The 27,979-nt window shown below is 39.8% G+C and overlaps 1 protein-coding gene across 1 annotated transcript; it reads left to right on the plus strand.

The window, feature by feature from the left end:
- Window positions 1–10,650: 10,650 nt before the first annotated feature.
- LOC118850288 (GTPase IMAP family member 4-like) lies at window positions 10,651–27,678 on the plus strand. Its single transcript, XM_036759578.1, has 3 exons — window positions 10,651–10,775; window positions 19,540–19,612; window positions 23,906–27,678. Exons 2-3 carry the CDS (start codon window positions 19,555–19,557, stop codon window positions 24,835–24,837), a joined length of 990 nt encoding a protein of 329 aa, XP_036615473.1. The 5' UTR covers window positions 10,651–10,775; window positions 19,540–19,554; the 3' UTR covers window positions 24,838–27,678.
- Window positions 27,679–27,979: the final 301 nt, after the last annotated feature.

Genomic DNA, 27,979 nt, shown 5'->3' on the forward strand with positions numbered 1-27,979 from the left:
GACAGAGAAGAAATGTCTTGTTAATCCACAGATCTAATAATTAAGAGTTGGATGCATATTACTCCAGAGAAGTGTTTGGTGCCTAGTGAAAGTTTTTTTCCTAGTTCCTCAGTTCAGGAATCCTCTTTGCTCAAAAGGGCTCCTGATCACATGGCATGAGCACACCTGGTCAGGTAATCTTAGACTTCTCTTTCTCTTAATCATGCCAGTTTCAGGAAATGGGCAGTCCTTAGGTCAGATAGCTTTCATTTTCCATCTGCCTTTTGCTGCTCACACACACCCAGGCTCCAAGCACACCCTGACCCCAAACTCAGCTGACCCCAAACACTGACCCCAAAGCTCAGCTCTTTGTGGAGGGAGACAGAAGGCTGTGGATTTTGGTAAAGCCACAGTGCTTAGATTGGCCAGGTGAAGGGTTGGCAGCACCTCTGGGGAGGGTGGGATCCCTACCCTGTCCAGTGGACAGATCTGCCCTTCTCAGATAGTCTGCTTTGTTTCTCTGCTTGCTTAGCTTTGGGTCTTGTTGAGTTGGGGTGAAGAACGAGTGTGTTGGCTGAGTTTCCACTCCCTTTACAAGCCCCAGGGTTGACTCCTAGAGGAAAATCCCTTCTCAGGTGAATGATTGTCCTTTCACACTTTGCCAAATTTGTGAGGGAGGGCTGTCCTTGAGAGAAGGTGGTTGCTAGAAACTGAAACCATCCCTGTTTGCCTCTAGCCAAAGCGTTCTTCAAAGTGATTTATAAAAGTGCTCATTTTCAAAACACAAAAAGTGATTTTAAACCACACTGAAACAGAATAGAATGTTTACCAGTTTTTTTCCCCAAACTATTTTAATTCAGAAACCTGAAAGAAAAATATTGGCATCATCATATGCCATAAACTACTATTCAAGTACAGCAATGGAGAAATGTAGTACTGCCCACTTTATGAGCAAACATTCCCCTTAGTCATTCACTTTATTATGTTATCCTTTGGCTCATTTGGGGAAATGAAGACACCAGTTAGGTACTTATTTAAGATCACAAAGCTAGTGAGTGATGGGGATTGGATTTCAGATAGACCAAGACTGAGTCCTTCCCTCCAACCTCCAATGAACTAGTCCCTTGCCCATTAACACTATCTATTTTTTTTATCACATCCTTTTAAAACCCCAATTCATATACAACAAAAGTCAGATTAAAAACTGCTTTGTCTAACACCATTTCTGTTTTATAATGGTCCCTCAAATTTTACAATATAAGAGAATTTAGAAATACAATACAATTTAGAAGTATAACAACACAAACAATAATTTTCTGAAGCTATCAGTTGCATTTCCAAATGATCACATGTAGAAGTCACTTATTTTATTACCTTTGGCATTTTAAAACCAGATGGGCAGGACCTGCTGTGGAGACACTGATTGACCTCACTTTGGGGAGTGCAGCAGAGTGTACTGCCTAGGGGTCGGGGTGGTTAGTGCTGGGACCATCTCACTGGTGGTAGTTCCTGGTGGTAGGGCAAGGTAAATGCTCACTGTAGGACTTCCTTGCTCCAGCTGCATGTGCTGCTGGGGTAGGGGCTTACCATCCTCAATATTAACTCACTAAGATTATAAGTTGTGGAGAAAATGATAACCACACAACTCAAATCTCAGGGAAACGCCAACATAACACTTGCTAAAAAACAGGCAGATCCACCAACACCCCAGCAAGAGTCTTCAAAATAGCCTTCAAAACCTCAATATTGGTTCCATATTGTTCATGGGAGATAAGGACCATAGATTTGAGTATAGTCATGGACCAATTACAGTTCTGGCCAATAGCAATGACCCTACCAAGGGGTATGAAAGCACTCCCTTTTTGCCAGCCAAGATGCACAGCATCAACTATGAGGGCAATTTGCAGGAAAACCCAGTGGGCTCTGGTCTTCTACACCAACAGACTTGGCCTTCCCCACCCTGGGCCCTGGCTATTACCAAGGACACAAGGGACACATTAGCACATCTACAAGAAGAGGGTGAGGCAGAGGGTTGCCCTACTGAGTAGTTGTTTTTCCTCAGGCACATCATTTTTATCTGGAAAGACTTTTCCCAACTGCAGTTCTAGGCAGCAATCAAATGGACTTGAATAACATTAATTCAACAGCAGCTTTATTTTTTATGTGGAAAAGGGTCTTGCATAGAATATTTAAAAAAACCAAACCTTGCACACAGAAACCCCGCCTAGGATTAAATTCAAGCGAGTCTGAAAACTAGATCTCTGTACTGTACATCTTCAGATTCTAGTGACGAATTTTATTTTGTATTTTCACAGGTATTAGTGTATGCTAAACTTGGGGACACAAGCATTTTATGACCCTATTGCAGATCTTCTGAACTATGCACATTTGTGCTTTTTTTGGTAAGTTTGGACCAACATTTCTGTAAAAAAAAAGTTTGCCAAGAATCAGAAAGGATGCTGATTTATTGGGTATTTTTATTTTTATAAAAGTACCTTCAGCCCAAGGTCACTGTCATTCTTTACACCTGCTTTCAGCGTGATCATGAAAGGTGTACTTTATGCTCATTTCAGAAAATAAACACAACTTTTCTCTTGATGCAACATTTTTTGAGCATTTCTTTTTAGAACTTTGAGTTCCAAATTCTCTCCCTTCTTCCTTCCCCACCCACCCTCCTTGAGAAGGCAAGCAATTCAATATAGGCCACACATGTAACATTATGCAAAACACTTTCATAACAGTCATGTTGTGAAAGACTAACTAAATTTCCTTCCATCCTATCCTGTCCTGCTTTATTCAATTTTCTCCCTTAACTCTGTCCCTTTGCTTTTGATTACCTCCTCCCCCATCTGCCCTGCCTTCTATCATTCCCCTGCTCTTATCCCCTTCCCCCTACTTTCCTGTGGGGTAAGATACCCAACTGAGTGTGTATGTTATTTCCTCCTCATATCAAATCCAATGAGAGCAAGACTCACTCATTCCTTTTCACCTGCTCCCTCTTCCCTTTCAATAGAACTGCATTTTCTTGCCACTTTTATGTGAGATAATTTACCCCATTCTATCTCTCTCTTTCTCCTTCTCCCAATATATTCCTCTCTCACCCCTTAATTTCATTTTATTTTTTAGATGCCCTCCCTTCATATTCAAGTCATCCTGTGTCCTCTGTCACTCTATATATGTATATTCCCTTCAGCTACCCTAATACTGAGAATATTGAATTACATATATTGACTTTCCATGTAGGAATGTATACAAAATGGTTCAACTTTAGTAAGTCCCTTATGATTTCTCTTTCCTGTTTCCCTTTTCATGCTTCTCTTGATTCTTGTACTTGAAAGTCACATTTTCTATTGAGCTCTGTTCTTTTCACTGAGAAAACTGGAAAGTCCTCTATTTTATTGAAAATCCATATTCTGCCTTGGAGTATTATACTCAGTTTTGCTGGGTAGATGATTCTTCGTTTTAATCCTAGCTCTTTTGATGTCCATAATATCATATTCCAAGCCCTTTGATCCCTTAATGTAGAAGCTGCTAGATCTTGTGCTATTCTGATTGTGTTTCCACAATATTCAATTTGTTTCTTTCTGGCTGTTTGCAGTATTTTCTCCTTGATCTGGGAACTCTAGAATTTGGCAACAATATTCCTAGGAGTTTTCTTTTGGGGATCTTTTTCAAGAGGTGATCAGTGGATTCTTTCAATTTCTACTTTAGCCTCCAGCTCTAGAATATCAGGGCAGTTCTCCTTGATAATTTCTTGAAAGTTGATGTCTAGGCTCTTTTTTTGATCATGGCTTCCAGGTAGTCCAATAATTTTTAAATTATCTCTCTTGGATCTATTCTTCATGTCAGTGGTTTTTCCAATGAGATATTTCACATCGTCTTTCATTTTTTTCATTCTTTTGGTTCTGTTTTATAATTTCTTGATTTCTCATAAAGTCACTAGCTTCCACTTGCTCCATTCTATTTTTTAAAGAAGTATTTTCTTCAGTGGTCTTTTGGACCTCCTTTTCCATTTGGCTAATTCTGCCTTTCCAGGCATTCTTCTCCTCATTGGCTTTTTGGAGCTCTTTTGCCATTTGGGTTAGTCTATTCTTTAAGGTGATATTTTCTTCAGTTTTTTGGGGGGTCTCTTTTATCAAGTCATTGACTTGTTTTCCACGGTTTTCTCACATCACTCTCATTTCTCTTCCCAATTTTTCCTCTACTTCTCTTACTTGCTTTTCCACATCCTTTTTGAGCTCTTCCATGGCCTGAAAGCAATTCATATTTTTCTTGGAGGCTTTTGATATTGGCTCTTTGACTCCTTCTGGCTGTATGTTTTGATCTTCTTTCTCACCAAAAAAAAGACTCTATAGTCTGAGTCCTTTTATGCTGCCCATTCATGTTCCCAGCCAACTACTTGACCCTTGACCTTTTTGTCAGGGTTTGATGGCTCGTAGAGTAGAGAGTATTTTGTCCTAAGCTTTAGGGGCCTTGGGCTGAAGTTTTCAGAGCTACTTCTACTCCACAGTCATTGCAAGCTCTGCCACACCAGCACTCCTCCTCCCCCAAGAACTGTCAACCAGGACCATGACCCAGATCCAAGGAGAGCAAAGAAAGAGAACCTTGCCTCTGCACCAACAAAGCAATCCCTGCACTCCCGCTCTGATCTGCTGCTTGATTCCTCCCACCATGTGGGCCAGACACTCTGGAAGCAGCTGTTGCTGGAGCTCTGGAAGCAGGCACAGGAGTTTCCTGCTGCTGCCAAGAGCCACCTCTACTGCCCCCAGGCCTGGGGCCGGACAATGCACTTCTCTCACCCAGATCTAGCGGTTTTCCCACTAACCTTCTCTGTTGACTTTGGTGTTTGTTAGTTGAGAAGTCTGATAACTGCCACAGTTCAGTAATTCAGGGCCCTAAGGCCTCTTCTGCCTGATTCCTCATCTGGTCAGTCCTGAAGCAGCCCATGCTGGGTTGCGCTCCATTCCCAGTATGGTGCAATAGACCCTTCCTGGTGACTATACAGGCTATCTTGGACTGGAGACTTGTTTCCCTCTGTCCTTTAAGGGGTTCTGTAGCTGTAGAATTTGTTCAGAGCCATTTTTTACAAGAGTTTGGTGGGATTTAGGGGAGAACTTAAGTTAGTCCCTGTCTTCCACCCACTATCTTGGCTCCACCCCACCCACAACATTTTTGTTAAAAAAAAAAGTGAAATTTTTCTGGCAAAATCCAGAGCTTCCTTATCAAAGTAAAAAAATACTACAAGCAGATAGAAAGTGTTCAAGTATCAAGGACCCACAGTGAGGATCACGTGAGATTTGGCAGCCACCACTATAAAGTGGAGAACTTGGAATGTGATGATCCAGAAGGTAAAAGGCAGACTTACAATCAAGAGTAGGGAGAAACTGACTTTTGTAAAGTGGAGGACTTCTAAGCTTTTCCAATAAAAAGACCAGAACTGAGTAGAAACTTTAAAATACAAACACAGAAGTCAAGAGAAACATAAAAATGCAATTATAACTGATCAATCATAATGGACTTAACAAGTGTGAACTGCATACATTCTAATATAGAAAGATGGTTTTTGTGCCCCTGCCTCAGAACCCCTAATCATCATCAAGCATCATATAGGGAGCTTAATAAGACAAAAGTCCAAGGAATGATTTCTTTAATGACCTTAAAAGAAGAAAGGAAAGAGGGATCAAAAGGAATGAATTAGGTCTAAAGGTGGAGGAAATTATCTCACAAAATTGAGGTGTATATTCAGAGAGAGTATCATGCAAGATTAATTGTGCAGCTTTGATTTCATTGGAAAAAATTTAATAGCACAAATAAAACCAATGCAACTAAAAGAGAAGGGAAAAAACTGGATTGAAAAAAAAACAACCAAAAACCTTTGCAGCAAGTTGATCTAATGAAGGTCTTATTTCTAAGATATACAAGGAACATATTAAATGTATTATAACAGTGGTTTGCCATTTCTTTCTCCAGTAGATCACCTTGTGTCAGAACTCTCCACTGTGACCTATTTAGCTTTGATAACCCTGCATAGCAGAGTTCATAGTATCATCAAGCTACACAAGATCTTCCACCATGACAAGGCAATGATTATTATTTTTTCTATTGGTGATTATAGCTTTTGTATTGGTAATTATGATCATTATTGATTTTATATTTTGTTATTATTTTTGTAGTCCTAGCTCCTTTGCCTTCCAGAATATCATATCCCAAATCTTCCCCTACTTTAACTTAGAAGTTGCTAAATCTTCTGTGATTCTGACTGTGGCTCCATGATATTTAAATTGTTTATTTCTGGCTATTGTAGTATTTTCTCTTTGATCTGAGAGCTCTGGAATTTAGCTATTGTATTCTTGGGAGTTTTAATTTTGGGATTTCTTCCAGAAGATAATCAGTGAATTGTTCCAATTTCTCTCTCACCCTCTGGATCTAAGATATAGAAGCAGTTTTCATTGATAATTTCTTGAAAGGTGACATCTAGACTCTTTGATAATGGCATTCAGCTAGTCCAATAATTCTTAGATTGTCATTCTTCTATCTCTTTTCCAGGTGAGTTACTTTTCTGATGAGATAACACATTATATCTTATTTTCTCACTCCTATGACTTTGTTTTATTTTTTTATGTCTCATAGAATACATTAGCTTCCACTTGCCAATTCTACTTTGAAATCAATTGTTTTAGTCAGTGAGATTTTGTACCTTTCTTTTACATTTAGTAAATTCTTTTTAAAAAATTGATTCATTTATTTTTAGTTTTCAATATTTGAGTTCTAAATTTTCTTCCCTTCCTTCTACCCCACTCCAAGACAGCATGTAATATGCCATAGGCTATACATGTACAATCATACTAAACATATTTCCACACTATTCATGTTGTAAAGAAGAATTAGAACCAAAGGGAAAAACCACGAAGAAGAAGAAGAAGAAGAAGAAGAAGAAGAAGAAGAAGAAGAAGAAGAAGAAGAAGAAGAAGAAGAAGAAGAAGAAGAAGAAGAAGAAGAAGAAGAAGAAGAAGAAGAAGAGAGAGAGAGAGAGAGAGAGAGAGAGAGAGAGAGAGAGAGAGAGAGAGAGAAAGAGAGAGAGAGACACAGAGAATATACGCTTTGATCTGTATTCAGACTCCATAGTTCTTTCTCTGGATGTGGATAGCATTTTCCATCATGAGTCTTTTGGAATTGTCTTAGATCCTTGCATTGCTGAGAAGAGCTAAGTCCATCAAAGTTGGTCATTGCATAATGTTACTGTTACTGTGTATAGTGTTCTCCTGGTTCTGCTCACTTCACTCAGCATCAGTTCATGTAAGTCTTTCCAGGTTTTTTCTGAAGTCCACATGCTCATCATTTCTTATGGAACAATAGCATTCCATTACATTTATGTGCCACCACTTGTTCAGTCGTTCCCCAATTGATGGGCATCTCCACAATTTCCAATTCTTGGCCACCACAAAAAAAGCTGCTATAAATATCTTGTACATGTGGATCCTTTTCTGATTTTTATGATCTCTTTGGGAAATAGACTTAAAAGTGGCATTTCTGGGTCAAAGGGTGTGCACAGTTTTATAGCCCTTTGGGCATAGTTCTAAATTGCTCTCCAGAATGGTTGGATCAGTTCACAACTCCACCAACTATGCCTCAGTGTTCCAATTTTCCCACATATCCAACATTTATCATTTTCCTGTTTTTGTCATGTTAGCCAATCCCATAGGTGTGATGTGGTATCTCAGAGTTGTTTTGGGCCCAAGATGTTTCCTCATTTAGCTTTTATACTAGCCCCACCCCATTTAGCCAATTATACTCTTTAAATAGTTGTTTTCTTCCATGGATTTTCATACCTCCTTTTCCATTTGGTCAATTCTACTTTTTCAGCAGTTTTCCAAGCTGTTTAGTCTTTTTCATAATTCTCTTGCATCACCCTCATTTCTTTTCCAACTTTTTCTTCTATCTCTCTTATATGACTTTTGAGCTCCTTTTTGAGCCCTTCTATGAATTCTTTCTGAGCTTGAGCTGACTTCCCATTTTTGTTTGGGGCTTTGCCCATAGGTGTTTTGGCATTGTTCTCCTCTTCTGAGTTTGTGTCTTGATCTTCCCTGTCACCATATTAACTTTCTATGGTCAGATTCTTTGTTGTTGATTTTTGCTCATTTTTAACCTTTTTCCTCTTTTAAATTTGATTTCTGCTCCCAGGCTTGAAGGGGCTCTGTCTTAGGCTTATTGTGCCAGAGCCTGTAGGCCCTGGCTATTTACCTGGTGCTGTGCTGATGTTGTTCTGAGGACCACAGGAGACCCTTGCATCTGGTGTTGCAATGAGGGAATGTGGCAGGGATGGTGGCTAGTGCTGCTAGAGGCCATAGGGGTCTGGCAGCTTACCTGCTGCTGAGCTGGAGTCCTACTTGTGGTGCCTGGCATGAGATGAGACCAGATGGGGTTTTTCTGCATCTCCTTGGGCTACACTGAAGTACATAGAGGTCTGGCCTCAGGAGGATGCCTGTGCCCATGGGTATACTGAAACATATGGTGGTACTGAGATTTGGAGTCTGTTTCCCTTGGATATGCTGAGGCATGTGTGTGTGGGAAGGAGGGGTCCTGGTGTTGGTGTTTCCTTGCTGCACCATACTGGGCCTCAGGATCTCCTGCTAATTTGCTGAGGTGCACTTGCTGCTGGCTTGCTGGAATGCCTCTTGTCCTGGAATGTACTACCTTTTTACCTGAGTGAGACAGACCTCCAACCAAGTGATACAGATCCTCCAAGTCTCTAGGGCTAAAATACTGCTCCACTCTTTCTTTCTGCTGGCTCCACTGTTCCAGAATTTGTTCTGGAATGCTATTTTATGATTGTTTGGCGGTTAATATGGGAGAGCTACAATGATTTACTGCTCACTCTTCCATCTTGACTCCCAGAAGTCCCAAGGGAAGATTTTGAATCTTTATATTAATGCCACAATTCATTTTCTGCCCAAAGCTGTTCAATTCCATTTGAAAGCTATGTTTCCATGTATACATGTAATGAAGGACTGGTCAATAAGCCCAGCTTATGAGCCTTAGCAGAGTGTATTTGATGCAGTTCCTCATGTGGAAGAGGCAGGGGAGTCTGCTTTGGGAAAGTTCTGATATTGTATAACAGAAATGCCTTTGAAAGACTTTGGAGGGTGCATAGATGTTCTTTCACTAGTTCCCCAGCCCATTAACCACATGGTCGATAGCAGTTTCTTTGAGTGGCTGCATTTGGACATGAATTTGGTGGAAATTTTTTTTCTAGAAAGTTTTTTATGTGTGTGAGCCCACTCTCTCCCCAGAAGCCAAGTAGTTACAAGGGAGAGTACCCCTCTGAGGTGATGGGGAAGTATTTGTATTTGTTCTTTTTATATCTTTAAAGTAAATATTCATTAGTAAAAAGCTAATTGATGTTAAATAGTTAAATAGAACTGTGGCTCTAGCCACCAGAGAAAGGATACTCCAACCCTGAGGGTTACCTCTAGGGAGCTATAGCAGCCTAGTGCCAGAAAAGTGGGCCTAGAATACTTGTTAGGTAACTATTTTTTCCTTTTAAATTTATCTATTTTTAGTTTATAACATTCAGTTCCACAACTTTTTGAGTTCCAGAATTTCTCCTCCTCCTTTTCCTTCCCACTCCCCACCCAAGATGGCATGTAATCCAGTATAGGTTCTACGTATACCTTCACATTAAACATAGTTACATATGTATTTTACTAGTTTTGTTTTTTGCAGTCAGAAGTTCTTTTTTTAACTCATTTTAGGCATTCAGAGGTGTGATTGCAACAATGGCAATATCTTGCATTCCTCAAGAGTTATTTTAAATCTTTTCTTTATACAAAAATACCCTTTTTCACCTTTTCTTCACAAAAGTATTCCTTGTGAAGAAGGCCTTGAAGGGACTGTTGAAAGGTACATTAACAGTTCCCCATTGTTTTGAGCCCTGCTTATCAATCAGGATTGCAGGAGGCTCTGGTAAGGAAGGAGACACTAAGTCTACAGCTTTTTGTATCCCCTACTGTTTGTCATACACCCCTACCTGCAAATCATCATGTTCTTTCTGTCTTGGGGAAGAACTGAGATTCAAGGGCCCAATTTTTCTGCTGAGGGGGACTTTTCTGATTTGTCTTAAAGTTACCAATAAAAGCCCTTGCTCATCTTCAGTGATCAGCCGTTCAGTGGATGGCTACTTGGACATACTTATAATATAATCCATTTAATTATCTTTGTCCTGAGTTTTGCATTGTTAATCAGGGTGAAAGCCCAAATTAATAATTTTTCTTACAGCAACTCAGTGTAGTTTATAGGAGAAGAGAAGGGAGATAGCTCACTTATCAGAAGATTTTAGTGTGAGGGGAAGGAGGAGCTTGAAAACAATTGGCAGGTGAGCAAGCAGGAAAATGGTTCAAAGGTACCCAGCGAGACAGAGAAAGAGAGAGAGTGAGCAAAGGTCTAGTTAATGCACAGATCTAATAATTAAGAGTTGGTTACATGTTAGTACAGAGGAGTAGTTTGTGCCCAGTAAAAATCTCTTTCTCTTTGTTCCTCAATTCAGGGACCCTTTTGCCTCAAAGGGTACCTGACAACCATTCAGGTAATTTTAGAGGCCTTTTTCTTTATCTCTCCAGTTTCAGGAAATGGGAGGTCCTTAAGTCAGACAACTTTCATTTTCTATCTGCCTTTTGTTGCTCACACACACCCAGACTCCAGGCACACCCTACACAAATGCTGATTCCAAAGCTCAACTCTGCGAGAAGGAGGAAGAAAGCTGTTCGATTTGGTAAAGCCACAGTGCCTGGATTGGCCAGGTGAGGGGTTGATGGCACCTCTTTGGGAGGGTGGGCTCCCTGCTCTGTCCAGGGGGTAGACCTTCTCCTCTCAGACAGTCTGCTTTATTTCTCTGATTGCTTAAAATCCTAGCTTTGGCTTCTACTGAGTCTAGGTGAAGTACATGTGTGTTGGCTGAATTCCCACTTCCTCCAAGAGCCCCAAGGTTGGTTTTTAGAGGACTATGGCTTCTCAAGTAAATGATTGTCCTTTTACTCTTTTCCAAATTTGTAAGTGAGGGTTCTTCTTGATGGGTGGTGGGTGAGGGAGGGAGGAAACCTGCTCTTGATCAGCAAATCTGAAGGAAGGAACAAACAAACCTCCTGTCCGTAGAGTCAGGTCAGAGTCATTATTAAGTTGAGATTTGGTTCCCTATGAAACAAGGGACTCATAGACAGTCATGACCCCAAAATGGGAAACCAGCCTCACCCTTAAGCAGAGAAAGAGGTGTTCTGAGTGTTAGAATTGAAAGGCAAATTTCAGTTTCCCAGAAATGTCCCCTTTTCTTTTTCCTGTCTCAAATACCTGTTCCAGATAGCTATCTCATGATTAGACATTAATTTCTTCAGGGTAAGCATTGCTTCCTCCTTGTGTTGTCTAGCTACCTTCTCTTCCTGAGAGGAAGATTTACTCAGCTTTCCCCAGAAGAAGAGCAGAAAGCCAGCCCAGGCTCCTCTTCCTTTCTCTGACCTTCCTGGTGGGTGTTTTGCCCATTCCTCTCCGTTGGTGGGTGTTCCCAACAATCCCCTGGAAAAAAGAAAAGGGGAGGAAAAGGAGGAAGTGCGGCATCAAAGGCAGATTGAGCTCACTTCCCAATTTGCTGCACTCTTCAGTGAGCCAGTTAAGAGTAACCGCAGCGTGGCAGCTGTGATACTCACACAGAAACCCTGAAATGAGAGGGCAGGGCTGTGTCATGGAGCTGGAAGGGCCCTGCAGAAGCAGCTGTGTGGGGCTCAATGGCTCTGTTTGTCCAACCTAAGATGTGTGTCTCTGGGAGGGGTGGTGGGAGGGAAGTGGAGAAGAATGGCCATGGCAGTCAACAGGAAGTTAAGGGGAAGCATGGGAGGCCAGAGCTGACTCTGATCCCTACACCCAACTTGGAAGCTTGCTCTCTTACTCTCCCACATCTCTCTTGAGGTGAAGACAATTTTTAGGTCTTTTTTTTTTTGAGGGGGAAAGGCAAGGCAATTAGAGTTGTGACTTGCCCAAGGTCACACAGCTAATAAGTGTCAGGTGTCTGAGGCCAGATTTGAACTCAGTTCCTCCTGATTCCAGGGCCAGTGCTCTATTCACTCTTTTAGGTCTTTTCTCTGGGAATTCTGTAACTACACAGTGTCATGTCCCCAGCAGGGTTACAATCCCAGTGAAACTAACATCTGAGCAATTTATCTTTGGTGCCCCCAACCTCCTCTTTCTATACTTTCCTCCATGAGCTTCCCTTCTTCACCAAGAACCCAGGGTCCTAATACTTTCCTATTTCTCTAGTCCAAGAATAAAGTCATCTAAAAAACTCACAGGTAACTCCTACAAAAGTATTAATTTTGCAGTGTATTATCATCCTGCCCATAAACCATTTGTCCTCTAAAATAGGATCTCAGGGAGAAGACAATGCTTAACCAAAGAGAACAACCTACCAAGGAGAGAATTTCAGGAAGAGTAAAGGAAACAGCTGAGGAGGAGACATTTACTTGGTGTCTTTTAGACCCCAAGATGTAATGTAGCCAGACCATCTGCTGTGTTCATGAATAAGGAGCACCTTAGATAGACAGTGCTTTTCTAGCTATGGAGGTATTTAGGAGATATTTTCAATCACCTGTCCCCACCCTTCCCCCAGAAACTGGTGGGAGCCCTGGACTTGGGTAAAGCCTGTTCTGCCCAAGGCCATAGGAAAAGCTGAGGGCATCTGCTTTGACTCCCTGCCAGCCCTGGGGTAGACTAATCTCTGGTTTAAGAGAAGGCAATTCCTTCAGTCCCTGGTTTCCTCTTCTACTATTTTGGCACATTGAGGATTACACTGAGAAGCAGCCCAAAAAATGAGCATTCCAACTGTTTCCTTTTTAGGGTTTTTGCTTTGTTTCTGTCTCAGAGATGTGGCTGCATTTCCTGTTTAGTTCTTTCTTTTGGTTCCAGAATGATGCTGTGTGTAGGGTGGCAGCCTAGAGGCTTCTAGAGGGTCAAATTATTGCCTTCTTTACATCTCCCTTTTTGCATGGATCTTTATATTTGAAAACAGTCTTGCTGTCAAACCTCCTTTGTTCTATCTTTTAGAGAAAAGCCAAAAAACCAAGAAAGCCATTCATGCCACGTGAATGTAGTCCATTTGGTAGCATGGGACTGGACTAGATGTCCCTTAAGGCTTCCTTCAGCCCAAAGAGCATTGCTGCTGTTCTCTGTGAAACCTGTCAGCCTCCAAGAGTTTGGGCTAAGAAAGACAAACATGATTTGGTTGTGTTCATCATTTCATTTCTCTCAAAGCAGGCAGTCATGCATTGAATGGGAGCTGACAGCTTGTAACTGAGAACTCATTTTGGGGTTTGGGTGCACAGTTTATATGGCCTTCAAAGAGTAGGTGTTACCAAGGGGTGCCAATCAACTCTGATTGATTAACATACTGGGAAGTGAGGTATATGAAAATGAGGGTCTTGGAGTAAGTAATTTAGGTCACCTAAGTCTTGGTCAAAGAGAAATCAATTTCTATATCACCTGTCTTTACAATAGGGGGAATCAATATTTTCCCAGATCTGCCTGAGCAAACACAATGAGAAGGAATATACCCATTAGCCCAAATTTAAGGGTTTCTTTTACTTTCTGATTAGAAGTAAATCTTTAAGAAAGATCTCCCTCACTGGCTGGTTTCTCAGTTAGGAAGTAGATTAAATTACTTCTGAGCTTTGGCTGGGTTTTGACCAGGATAAAGAGAGTAAATGCAATATAATTATCAGTAATGTGCTTCTGAAGAAGAAACTGAACTTTGGAAGAAGGGCCTGCAGGAACTTCTGAATCTCATTTTTCACAAACCCCAACACTGATTTTTTAAACCATTTTTTTATTTTTACCAGAATGCAAATACAAAATAGAAAAAAGAAACAAAAACATATCATAAACTTAAATATAAAGTAAGAAAAAAAGCATGTCATGTGCATAGCAGAATATAGGAGAGGGTTGAAAATATGTAACAATAAATTTTCATTTCAAGAAAGCCTGTATGATAAATAATATACCTTGTGTTGAAAATTTTCCATTTTTTCTTTGCTTCCTTGTGTTTTCTTTTGTTCTCTCTGTGCATTTTTTCACTTTGTTTTTCCTCTCCCCCACCCCTCAAAAGGCTATAGTATAATTTAGATATTTCTTGATATATACATAGACATACAGATATATATATACACTTATACATATATACATGTGTACATAGACATATCCTTTCCCAAACATAATCTGCTCCTGATCTTTGTTTTTTACATTTGTACATATCTTTTGTTTCCTATCCTTCCTGCCTCCTTTACTTTACTTCTACCTGCTACATCACTTTCCTATTACTTGCCTACCCCCTCCTCCACCAACCACCCTGCCTCCTGTTACTTGCCTTCCCCCCTCTAGGGTTCCCTCCCCTATCCCCCCATTCCCATTAATCTAAACTCCCTTTACCTATTTCCTCATTCTCCCCTCTAAAAATCCCCCCCTTGGCCTTTTCCCTCCTCACTATACCCCTACCATTTTATTTCTTCTAAATTTAGAAGATTTTTATACTCTTCTAAATATATATGTATTGTTCCCTCTTAAACCCATTACTGATGAAAGTAGGTTACCACAACTACCAGCCCTCCTCCCCATCTAAAGCCTCTGTAGCCTTTCTTCTTCTTGCAGCTCTTTTGTATAAAATATTTACTGTTTTTAGTTGTTTCTAAATGGTTTTACTTTTTAAATTCATATCATAATCAGGTCTATCCCCCTCTTTCTTATGAGTTTGACAATTATTAATAAGAATGTTAGACATACATTTTATGTTATATAAAAGGTAAGCAATCTGTTCTTATGAATCCCTTATAGTCAGTCTTTGCTGTTCACCTTATGTTTTTCTTGGTTCTCGTGTGTTGAATCTTCTATTAAGTTTAGGATTTTTTTTGACAAAGTCTTCAAAGTCTGAGGGTTTGTCAAATGTCCATTTTTTTCCACTCAATATAATACTGAAATTTGAAGGGTATGACATTTTTCGGCCAGAGCCCCAGGTCTTTTGCTCTTCGATATATTGTGTTCCAAGACCTGTGGTCCTTTAATGTCTCTGCTGCTAGGTCTTGTGTAATTCTAATTGTGGCACCATCATATTTGAATTGTTTTAATCTCTATGCTTTTAATATTTTATCTTTGAGCTGGGGTTCTGGAATTTTACTATGATATTCCTATGAGTTTTCCTCATGGGATCTCTTTTAAGTGGTGTTCGATGGATTTTCTCTATTTCTACTTCCCTGCCTTGTTCTAATGCTTCAGGACAATTTTCTTGTATTATTGTATCAAGATTCTTTTTTTGCTCATGACTTTCAGTTACTCTGATTATTTTTATATTTTCTCTTCTTGGTCTATTCTCCAAATCTGTTGTTGCTCTTATAAGATGTTTCACTTTCTCTTCTATTTTTTGATTATTCATGTCTTGTTTAATTATTTCTTGATCTCTTATAATTTCACTGGCTTCACTTTGCCCAATTCTAATTTTCAAGGTGTCATTTTCCTCCTTGAGATTCTGGATCTCCTTTTCTGATTGGTTGATTTTCCCTTCATAACCTTCTTGTTTTTCTTGGATTATTTTTAGTTTTCATTTTCATTTTTCCTCCATCTCTGTCATTTGATTTTTAAAGTCTTTTTTAAGATCTTCTATAAATTCTTTTTGGGCAAGTGACCATTTGACATTGCTCTTTGGGGGTTTCTTTACTTCAATATCCTCCTCTGAAGATGAATCCCGGTCATCGCTATTCCCATAATAGGTTTCTGTGGTTGAATACTTTCTCCTTTGCCTGTGCATTTTTTTTTTTGTAGTAATAACTTGCTTTTTGTAATCACCTCTAGCCCTGGGGTATGGGAACTGGTGCCTCTTGCTCCAGATCTTTAGTTCTCTCCTCTAGCCCAGAACCAAAGCCAAACCTCCAACCTCCTGTAAGTGCCCACAGCCAGGGGCTTTCTGTCCCACTGCTTATGACTCACCAGGTGTGTGCTTTTCCTTCTTGCCTCCACTGCTCTTTGGAGCACAGCTGAGTCTGGCATTCCTCATCAGTAGAGGTTCCCTCAGTCTTCGTGGGCTCAAAGGCACAACTCCCCTCACTATCCTGGGGTGAAAAGTTCCAGCGGCTGGGGCCAAGGCAGTGTCTCAGACCAACTAACCCTGGGGCTTGCTGCTAGTTGTTTAAATGGCTTCCCAGCTTGTTAAAAATGGAACCTAGCCTGGAGGTGTTTGCTCCTCTCCAGGGACCAAACCTAGTTCTGGGGTTTCTCTTCAGATCTCCTGAAACTGTCCAAGGAAAACCCAGGTTGTGCCCCTAGTTTTCTTTGTCTCCACCCACATTTTTTTTGCCCTAAGGTGCTATTTTAACTCTTTTGTGAGGGAAAATCTTGAGAGCTTGGAATTTTCTGACCTAATCCTCCATCTTCCCAGAATCCTTTCCTCCCAACACCAATTTTTACTAGTTGAAAAGGAATGATTTTTCTACTTTCTTAATAAAGAAGGAAATAACCTTTTTCCCAAAAGAAAGATGGGGTTTTGTAACCTCAAATTTGCATGTAATTGTTTCTTAGCAACTGGGCTTTTCCATAGGAACCAGTCTTCCTTGGTAACATGTGACTTTTAGTCAAATGATTTCAAGCCAATGAACATATTTTTGAACTATGCCGAAACACAGCAGATTATTTAGCACTTTTTAAATTGACCACATACTTTATTTCGGGAATGGGATAATGAATGTTTTCAGCTTCACATTGCAGAGATTACATATTTGGATGCAGCAACAGCAACACGTATCATTGTCCACATTATGGGCAGATATCTATTAAAAATCTAAAAATTCTTTGTTCTCATACTTTCTCATATTCTCTCATTTGAAATACGTGCAGAAGTGAAGGCACCAAGAAGTTAGTTACTTTTCTGAGATCACACAGCTACTGACTGAGGACACTAGGAATGGAAGCCAGGATTTCTGACTCAGTCACTGGTATTTTTTCCCAAGATGAACTAGTTGGTACAGAGTTGGAACTCTTATAGCTAGTAGTACTGTGCAAGAATGTCAAGCTACTCATAACTAAATTAGAAAGTGATCTTTGTGCATTCAGGTAAGTTTTTAGTACAATTTTTTTTGCATCCATCACCAAGAATGTTGAATGTAGCCACCAGAGGAGCTATCTGACTCTGACACCATAGTTGGAGCCTATCCCCAATCCACTGGCTTTGTGAAACTCCTCCTTGCTGCACCTATAGCCCACTGTTCTGACCAGATATCACCATTCCCCAGCCTCGTTTATGGACCTTCAATTATTATGCAAAACAACATACATAACAGCTTGCAAGGCTGTACCTTCCATTAGACTTGCTCCCTGTTGAAATGTACTTAAACTCTGCAATTTCTGCCCCTCTTTAGCTCCCTAGGGCTTTGGTCCTGCAATGGTACCCAGAAATGAAATTCCATTGCCTTAATTTAAGGACCCTAGTTTTTGCTACCCTGGTAGTCCTTTTTATTTCAAGTTGGCAAGAAAAATCTTGGTTTGGGCTTTGCCCTGGTCGATAAGGCAAGCTCTGGAAACAAGGCAAAAGTCATTAATTGATACACCCATGAAATAAGCAGCACCGATTACAAACTGCCACAGCTTCTATAGACAGAAGTAAATAACTTCCATATAAGGGCAAAACAAAAGCTAATTGGTGTATGCAGGAGGAAATGGGTTTTATGTCATGTCATCTTTTCCCCATGTTTAAGTATGCATGCCCAAGACTTATTTCCAGACTGCCATTTCCCATAGACTGGTTACACAAATACCCAATGGTCAAGCAAAGTTTAAACATGACGTCACTTAGGGTAACTTTGCATGCTCATAAAACTTCACTGTCCCAAAGCCCAAAGTCAAAATATTGGAATTGCAAGCCTACTCTCAAATTCCCAAAGTTTTAGTAGGCTCGTAATATGTTATGGGAGAAATATCTCCTCTCTGAGTTCCCATTGTATGTAACTTCTGCCGTATGTATATTTACCACATTTCAGAAATTGTAGAGGTAAAAATCTAGGTTTCATTATTATGCTCAAGCACAGGTTCAGGCCTCAGAGAAGACCTGAAAGTCAATTAGGATTCTAGGGTGGCTTCTTATACACAAAATTATATGGAGTGAAAGAGAAATAATTCTTTTATTTATTGTAATTCTGCACATTCCTCTTAGGGCAGAAAAGTTAAAGAGAAGTTAGATTCATAACTCCATACTTCCTTCAATGTTATGAATGTTTTGCAAACTTAGTTACTTGTCATAAGTTTGTGTTTTGGCCTTAGAACACTGCACTATCTATAAGCAATGAGTGTCATTTTATATTTAGCCTTACCCAAAAGAGGAAAGTGAAAGGCAGTGTGGAATGGTGGGTAGAGAGCTGGCTTTAGAGGTAGGGTACTTAGAAACAAGGAGGTGAGGAATTCTGGCAGAAAGACAGAGACCCATCTCTGACATATACTGATAACGTGACCCTGGGCAAGTCACTTAACTTCTCAGGGACTCAGGAAAATTTCTAAAGCTTGTACCTTGCAGAACAGGTAGAAGGAGTTTCTTCAACAGGAATTTCCTAACCCCAATGAGAACCACTGATCCTGTTAAAAAAAAAACAAAAACAAAGGGAAGATTCCAGACAAATTAAAACCAGAAGTCTTTCCTCTGACAGAGATTTCAACAAAGAGTTAAAGTACTGGGGTTTTTTTAATCTGTTAACCCCTTCTAGATTGGGGGGAGGGGAACCAGAGTCAGGGAACTAAGGGCTGGCCAGAGGCTCAGCAGCAGCTCTTGGTAGGCCAATCCTGACCCTTGGGCAGGTGCAGATGAGAGAAGGGAATGAGGCACAGACATGGCCAGGAGGAAGTGGCTAAATGTCAGGTGGTAGCTGTAGGCTGTTGTGCCATAAGGGAAAAGATCAGATAGGTCAAGGCTGGTGAAGAAGTTGTGGTCATATTTAGAAATGGCTGCCCTTGGTTGGCATCATCACAACAGTGATGGGAGAAAGCAAGGAGCAAGTGGTTACCCTGGAAACATTTGGAAAGAGGACAAGGTCAAGAGAGACACACCTCAAAACTCTGCATCTACTCTCTGCTACTTGGGCTCCCTCCTTCTCCAGTCCATCCTCCACACAACTGTCAAACTTGTTTTCCTGAAGCACAGTCTGAGCAGGTCACTCCCTTCCTCAGTAATCTCTGTTGCCTCCCTACTGCCTCTGCAATCAAATATAAAAACCCTCTGTTTAGCATAGAAAGCCCTTTGCTACCTGGCCCCAACCAATCTCTCCTATAGCACGTGTATTGCTCCCCTTCATACATTTTCCAGTCCAGTCAAACTTGTCTTCTTGCTATTCATCACCTATCCAGTCCAGGACCCCAAGAAGGCAAGTGATTTGGCCAAGCCACAAAGCCAGTTGAAAGTAGATATGTGGGCCAGAACCGAGGTCTCCTGACCCTGGGTCAGAGTCTCATTTCACTTCAGCACAATTGACAGTGACTTCAGTTCTCATTCTTTTTCTACAGAAGTTGCACCCTGTAATGGCAGAAGGCTATCCTGGAGAGATTCCTGACAACATGAGCAAGAAGACAAGCCATGGTGAGCACACACTCAGGACTCCCCTGGACAGGGTTGGAACTGGAGGTCACTGAGATCAGATATGGTTCCCATCTTTTGTTTTTTAGCAACTATGATTTTGGCCCTTTTCTAAGTAGGCAAAAGGTTCTTGGAGGGGCATTCTCCATTTGCCTGACCTTTGCTCAGTTTCTGTTCTTTCTTTATTTTCCTCTTTCCTTCATATTCTCTCTCATTCTTTCCTTAATTCATTCTCTTCCCCCACCCCCCACTATGTTTAACCATTTGTTGTTTCAACAACAATAAGGGAAGAGGTGGGTAAGAGTCAGTTTACTTTCTCCATCACCATAATGGGCTCTACTGGATGTCCATAGCCAGGACATCTGGGAGTTGCCACTCTGTGTCTAACCTATCCATTCATTCTGATAAGATGTTGCACTTGTGTAGAGTGAAATGGGGAGAAGAAATGAAAAAGTGGCTGATACAATGACTGATACATCCTTTGTGGGAAAGTGTTCTCTGGTTCTTTGAGGGCATGACTATAACTAGACTCAGTCAGCTGCTGACATTCAGGGGGCATCTTTACTTCTTGCGTATAACCTTATGCCTCAGTCCTCCACTAGTGTCCACCCCTGAAGGGAAAGAAGGGCAGTGGAAATGTCAACAGTGTTAGGTTGAGGGCCAGCAGAGGATGGGAGAAAAGGACTATGGGATCAGCTACCCCTTCCACCTAATTAGAATGTCCATTGTGATACCACACTCCAACTTTCATCTATCATGTGCTATGTGTTTTTGTTCCAGGAGAAATTTCCTCAATGTATTTGTTCTTAGGGCTTAATAATTTAATTGCCAGAATATCGAGACTTGTACCAAGAAAGGTTACTATTATGTGCACAGGTTTAGACTCCCTGCCAACTGTAGACAGCTCTTCATACTTTACTCCATCCGTAGAACATTTGCTGCTCACTGGCCCCAACCCTCTCTTCTCTTTTTTGTTCATTTTTCCTCTTGGCTTTTGCCAACCAATCAAAGTACTCTTTAATACTTGGTCATTGAACCAATGCTGGATATGATATTACAGCATTTGACTTTTTCAGGTTTTGTTATGGTTGCTCAGGTATGCTTAGATATAGCTTCTTCTTTACGAAAGTCTTTATTTTTCATTCATGCATGCAATTATTCATGCACACACATATAATATTTAAAATTTATGTAAGGGATTTAGGGTTTGCAAAGCACTTTTCATAGGCTTTTTCAGTTGGTCTTAACAACACTCCTATGTGGTAGATAATTTTATTATTTCCATTTGACTGAGGAAACTGTATCTGAAGAAGGATTGATGACTTGTCTAGGACCACATAGGTAGTAAGTATCTGAGGAAAGATTCAAATTCGGGTCTTATTGACTTCAGGTCCAGAATTCTATCATGTAACCTAGCTACCTCTCTATATAAACTATTTCTGGATATAGATCTGTTTTAATTAACAAAGGATTCACTGTATGTATAAAAGTGTAACTGCTTGTTCAAGGCAGATAAGATAAGCACCTAAACAATGACAGAGACAAAGAGCACTGTATAAGTTTGGAGGATGAAAATTTCACTATGGACTGAGGTCATTAGGGAAGATTTCAAGAAAAGGCTAAGCCCTGAAAGAGGTCTAGATTCTAGAGAAGTAAAGAGCTATCTGACATTCCTTATGTGGAGAATGAAGTGAACAAAGTCTTGGCAGTGATAATGCTGATAGTGAGTCTTGGAAAAAGTGAAGAGACTCATCTGATTGACAGAGAGGATAATCTATGAAAGAATGGGTTACAAGATTAGAAGCAGACTGGGGCTGGATCATGTAGAACCTAGAATGTCAGGGTAAAGTATTGAGTATTTATCCCATGTAATAAAGTGGCATAAAAACCACTTAAAGTTTTAGAAGATGGAAGTGACATGATGAATATGGTATATTATTTTATTTCTTAATAATATTTTCCCCCAGTTTCATGTGAAGAAAATTTTTAGAATTCATTTTTACTAGATTTCAAGTTCCAAATTTTTCACCTTCCCTCTCTTCCTTCCCCTCTTCTCAAAATGGTAGGCAGTTTGATGTAGTTTATATATATGCTACTATGTAAAGCATATTTCCATAGTCATCACACTTGTGAAAGAAACCTAAAAATACTATGAGAAAGAATAAAGTAAGTGAAAAAATATACTTCAATCTGCATTCAGAGAGGATCAGTTCTTTCTCTGGATATGGATAGTATTTTCCTTCCTGAGTTCTTTGTATACGTCTTGGATCATTGAGTTGCCAAGAAGAGCTGAGTCATTCATAGCTGATCATCACACAATATTGCTGATACTGTGTACAGTGTTTTCCTGTTCTGCTCATTTCACTTTGCATCAGTTCATACAAGTCTTCCCAGGATTTTCTGAAATTTGCCTGTTCATCACTTCTTATTGCACAATAGTATTCTATTACACCCATATGCCACAACTTGTTCAACAATTACCCAATTGATGGGCATCCCTTCAGTTTCCAGTACTTTGCCATCACAAATAGAGCTTCTATAAATATTTTTTTTGCACACATAGGTCCTTTTCCCTTTTTGTGATCTCTTTGGGGTACAGACTTAGTAGTGTATTGCTGGATCAAAGGGTATGCATAGTTTGGTTGCCCTTTGGGCATAGTTCCAGATTGCTCTCCAGGATGGTTAGATCAGTTCACACCTCCAGCAACAGTGCATCAGTGTCTCAATTTTACCACATCCTCTCCAACAATTATCATTTTGCTTTTTTTGTCATATTATCCAATCTGATAGGTGTGAGGTGGTACTTCATAGCTGTTTTAATTTCCATTTCTGTAATCAAAAGTGATTTAGAGCAGGGCTTCTTAAATTGTGGGTTGTGATCTCATAGAGTCACATTACTGAATGTGGGGTTTGTGAAAAATTTGGCAACAGTAAAAGGTTTCTGAACGTGAAATGACCAAAAATTAATTCAAAATCAAATGTGTAATGAATCCAAGGTCCCCATCATGCAACTTCATTGCAGTCTTGGTTCTGAACATACAACATATGCACTTTGCACTATGCATGCCATCGTGCCACACAACATCAGGAATGCTGCCAGAAACACCTTGGCTCAGATTCAAGATCTGTATGTTACGAGTTGCAGTGTTTTTACTGTACATACAAAATTGTTAAGTGAATTTTGGCTTTGGATTAAGACAGAATTTCCAATAATTCCTGAAACGGCCCTAAACATACTTCTGCCATTTTGTACTATGTGTTTACATGAAGAGGCATTCTTAGCATTGATGATTACAAAATCAAAATATTGATCAACTCTGAAAAATGTTGAAGATCCTCTGTGTCCTACAGTGTCAAATTTTCTGCTAAGATTTAATTCGTTAAGTAAAAATAAGCAAGAACATCCATCTCATTAGTGTGCAATTTTACTTTCAATTTTAATAAATGGTAAAATTATATGCATATCAAAGACTTGTTTTGAAATAAATTTCTTTATAATTTATTCTCAGGAAATGTTTGATTTGTATACCTATTTTATACACCTACATACCCGGGTCACATAAAAATTTCTCAGGCGAAAAGCAATTGAGTGGAAAGTTTTAGAAGCCTGTATCTAATCCACCTTCCTCATTTTACATGTAAGGAAACCAGTGCTCCCATAGGTGAGGTGACTTCCCCAAGATCAAATAGATAATAAGAAGCAAAGCCAGCATTAGAACCCAGGTCTTCTTATTTTGAATCCAGGACTGTTTTCACGATACCACTCTGCCTCTATGGATTGAGAAGGAAGGCTTAGACTCCATTTCTAGAAATACTGTAGTAGTTCAGGTCTGAAGTAGGGTATTAGGAATGGGAATAAAAAGTTAAGGACAGAAGATAGAAACATATAAGTTCACTGGCAACATAGTCGATGAATTATTTACCTTTATAGCTCTCTCCAGGCTCAGTGCAGTGCCTTGTACATAGCAATCACTCGACAAATGTTTTGTTAAATTGAATTAAAAATGAAAAATTTTGTGAAGATAAATAAGGTTAGTTCTAGAAATATTTGAGGGGTACAGGACAGGCAGACCAACAAAAGAATCAATACTAGGTGCCAACCATCAGTGAGGTGAACCTATTTCTGAGCCAGAGGGTTACATGCTTCTTACGAATGCAGGACATAATGCCAATGTGCATGTGACTCTGAGACTGAAGCTAAGAGCAGACATGGCTGTCCTGGGTGGAAAGGGAGACTGAAAGGATAGTAGTTGAAGGTAGAGCTTAACCCTGTCACTCTCATTACCCACATCTCAGGTTATGGACACCAAGATCCCAGCAAAAAGCAACTGAGACTTGTCCTGGTGGGTAAAACAGGAGCTGGGAAAAGTGCCACAGGGAACAGCATCCTTGGAAAACGAGTATTTGAGGCAAAACTAGCAGCAAAGTCAGTGACCAAGAAATGTGTGAAAACAAGCAGATTGTGGAATGAGAGAGAAATTGTGGTTGTGGATACTCCTGGGATTTTTGACACTGATGTGTCTGATGTGGACACATCAAAGGAGGTCAGCCGCTGCCTCATTATGTCCTCCCCTGGGCCTCATGCCATCATCTTGGTGGTCTCACTCAGTCGTTATACCAAGGAGGAGCAAGATGCAGTAAAAAAGATTCTGGGAATTTTTGGTTCCAATGCTAAGAAATATATGATCCTTTTATTGACCAGGAAGGATGATTTGGAAGGCACTGATTTGAATCAATACTTAGATGAAAGTAGGAATGAAGCTTTGAAAGACCTGATTGGCCAGTTTGATGGAAGATATTGTGCATTCAACAACCGGGCAACTGGAGATGAGCAGGAGGCCCAGGTAACAGAGCTTCTGAGCTTGGTTGAGCAAGTAGTACAGAAGAATGGAGGCTCTTGCTATACAAACCAGATATATAAACTGACAGAAAAGAAGATTCAGAAAGAAACTGAAGCATTGCAAAGATCCTACATGCAAGAACTGGAAAGACAGAAAAAGGAAATAAGGCAGGAGTACGAAGAGGAAATCAGAAACTTAAAGGATGAACTAGAGCGGAAAGAAAGAGAAAAAAACATGTATAAGGCTCTTGCAGAAAAAGAAACTTTGTATTCAAATTTGCAAATTGATGCCAGAAATGAGGTTATGAACCTTAATGGGTTCTTTGAAAGTTTCCTGAAAATCTTGGGAGTGGCTTCTGACATAATTAAAATTATATTTAAGGACTAAGGAACTTCGTAACACTATTTTATGCTTTCTGCTACTTTTCCAGCTTTTTCCTTCTCTGTTGGTTATTGATGAATACTCAGGCATTGCAAGTCCATCCTACCACTCACATCTCCAAGAATAAAGACAGTTGCAAACTTTTGATCATAAGAACTACACTAATATTTAATAACTAACATTTCAGTCTGAAAATAAAAGGACAGATTATTTTCCTGTGAAAATCCAGAAAAGGAAATTCTAACTCATTCTGAACTGGAAATTTTCCTTCCAAGATCCAGACGAGGTAAAAAGAAACAATGGTCAAGCAAGTAAAAGGGTTTCAATATTTCTCTATCCTCTCCTCCCTAGAAAGGGAATGTATTCTCTATGTGGTGACTCACTCACATTTCAATTGTTGTCATTACCAAGCTAGTATTTGTGTAGGAATTTAGGGTTTGTTGAACACTTTACGTAATGTTTACTTACAAACACGTAGTTAACACAGAAATCGTGTCATCCGATTTGATCCTCAACATAACCCAGTAAGATAGATACTATTATTATCTACATTTTATCAATAAGGAAATTAAATTTCAGAATCTAAGTGACTTGCTCATGATAACAGTTAGTAAGTGCCTGAGGCAAGGTTAGAATTCAAGACTTCCTTTCTCTAAATCTGACACTCTACCCACTACACTACCTACTTGCCAGTTTCACATCGGCCATTGTGTCCTTGACATTCATCTTAACCAAATAGTATTTGTAGAGGGAAGAGATAAAATCTTGTTATCTTCATGGTTCCTAACCCTAAGCTGGAATTGCACACAAGTTTTCTGCTTCATAGTGATCCACTCTCTCTCTCTCTCTCTCTCTCTCTCTCTCTCTCTCTCTCTCTCTCTCTCATTACCTGCTCATTTAAATTGTCAGAATTCCGTGTCATTGACTGTCATGTTACTAGCCATTGTGATAACAGTTCATTTATGTAGCTCTTTAAGATTTACAAAAAACTTTCCTCACAGCAAATCTCTGAAATAATATTGCAGGTGTTACTCTTATTTTACAGGTGAGAAAATTGCAACTCAGAAAGAATTGGCTTTTCCCATTGAATAAAAGTTGTTGCTGTCAGGATTAGAATACAAACCTGGCTTTCTTCTGATTTCAAGTCCAGTGCTCTTTTTACTATACCTCTTTCGCTAAATAATTGTTTACTGAACATCTCACAATTCAATCTCTCCTGTGCCAATCATTCACAGTATAATTATGGGGCAAGGGGTATGTTAAATCCTTATCAGTTCATAGGCACTGAAAGACTCTGACCCCATGGATGAGACAATGTGGTTTAATGTGTTCATTTTACTCTGCTAGTTGAACTGCATGATTTTAATACAATTTGATATTTCTGATTTTTCCAGGCTTTATTTCTGCTCTTTATTGATATGGGGAAAAGAGAGGGAAGCAAAAGCACCATAATACTTGGCAAATGCGGACAGGTGTTTTTTTTTTTTGGTAAAAAAAGAAAACTTAGGGGTGTTTCTGTGTGAATTGGTTTCTACCCCATTATCTGGACCTGTTCAATGAAGTTCTTCACAATTTGTTCCCAGATCTTCTTTGGACTCATCTTCAACTGATCACCCCACATACCAAGTACTCTACTCTCTCATATCAGGATAACTCATATCCCTTGCCAAATAAGTAGCTGAATATATGTGGAGTGGAGCAAAAGATGTCACCTTTCATTTCCCCACCTTGCTCCACACATAGACACTCCTTTCTTGTCCTTAGATCAGCAAGATACACAGAACATGTATAGAAACAGATGAGCTTTTTTGTAGAATGATCACTGTCACTTTAATAAAATCAGCCAAGTTGGGTCCTTGCCTCCCAGAAGAGCTCTGTTTGTCTGCGGAAGTCCCTGTAGGTTACATCTCCCTGGTTGAGAGAGAGAACCTTTAAGATCAGAGAAAATGCTCTGTAAAGTTTTCTCAACTCCTCGATGTCACTTCATGTTCTCAACTGAAGTCCCAGGGACATTTCCAACTTCTACTGATGATAAGAAGCTTTAAGGATCTGTTAATGTACCCCCTTATGACTCCTAAATATGTCTTGGACAAAGTCCTTTGTGTTAAATTTTGCACTTTTAACATGTTACCCATGTTATAACTACAGAAGATTATCTCTATGTGTGAGCTACATACAGCCGTTGGCTCGATATAGCCATGGTCTATACACCTTCTAGCTATAACTTGCTTCAGGCCTGGAGAGCAGGTCCCTTAACACATACCATCCCTTTAGGGCTGTCCCTAGATGCCAAGGGGATAACTAGCAACCTTCTGCTAGGACCTCAGCCTGCCAGTGCCAGGAGGGGATTGGGAGAGTAGCTCCAGAATCTATATGTACTGCATGTGGAACCTCGTCTGAAATAAACATGGAGCCCGTTGACTTTGTGGGGACCAGCTAAAGAGATTCTCTACCCAGGACTTTTGTTATTGTAGACCCTAGTTTTCAGGAATTTTTTCCCCTCTCTTTTCCTTTAGATCATAATTGTACAAATGGGTTTTCTAGAGTGTTTTCTTACATAAAACCAATTTCTTTGTCATAACTTTTGCTTGTTTGAATGTTTATTATGAACATCTATTATATGATTGCACCAAGTATAAGTATCACTGCTAACATAAGCAAAATAAATTTAAATACCTAAAATACTAATGGCTAGAAATTCACCTGAAGCATGCTATGGGAGCTCACGAATGTTTCCATATTTCTTTGGACTTTAAAAAGGACCTAGAATACTTTCATTATTATAACTTGAGTCCAGATCAAGAGTGGAGAACCTGTCGCTTTAAGGCCATATGTGGCCTTCTAGGTCCTCAGGTACAGCCGTTTGACAGAATCTAAGTTTTACAGAACAAATCCTTTTATTAATGGGATTTGTTCTGTGAAGTTTGGATTCAAAGGGCCACACTTGAGGGCCTAGAGGGCCACATGCAGCCTTGAGGTCTCAGGTTCCCCAACCCTATTTGTCTGAGTTTTTTGTAGACTGCAGGTCTATGGGTTAAGGTTTGCCTGCTAACCTAGAAAGCCTGAGTAGTTAATTCTAAGTGTTCAATCCCTTTTTTAGGAGCCCCACACTTCTTTGAGGGGTTTTTCCAAGTATGTTTTCTTTAAG

This window comes from Trichosurus vulpecula, chromosome 5 (genome assembly GCF_011100635.1).
Source record: "Trichosurus vulpecula isolate mTriVul1 chromosome 5, mTriVul1.pri, whole genome shotgun sequence".
NCBI lineage: Eukaryota > Metazoa > Chordata > Mammalia > Diprotodontia > Phalangeridae > Trichosurus > Trichosurus vulpecula.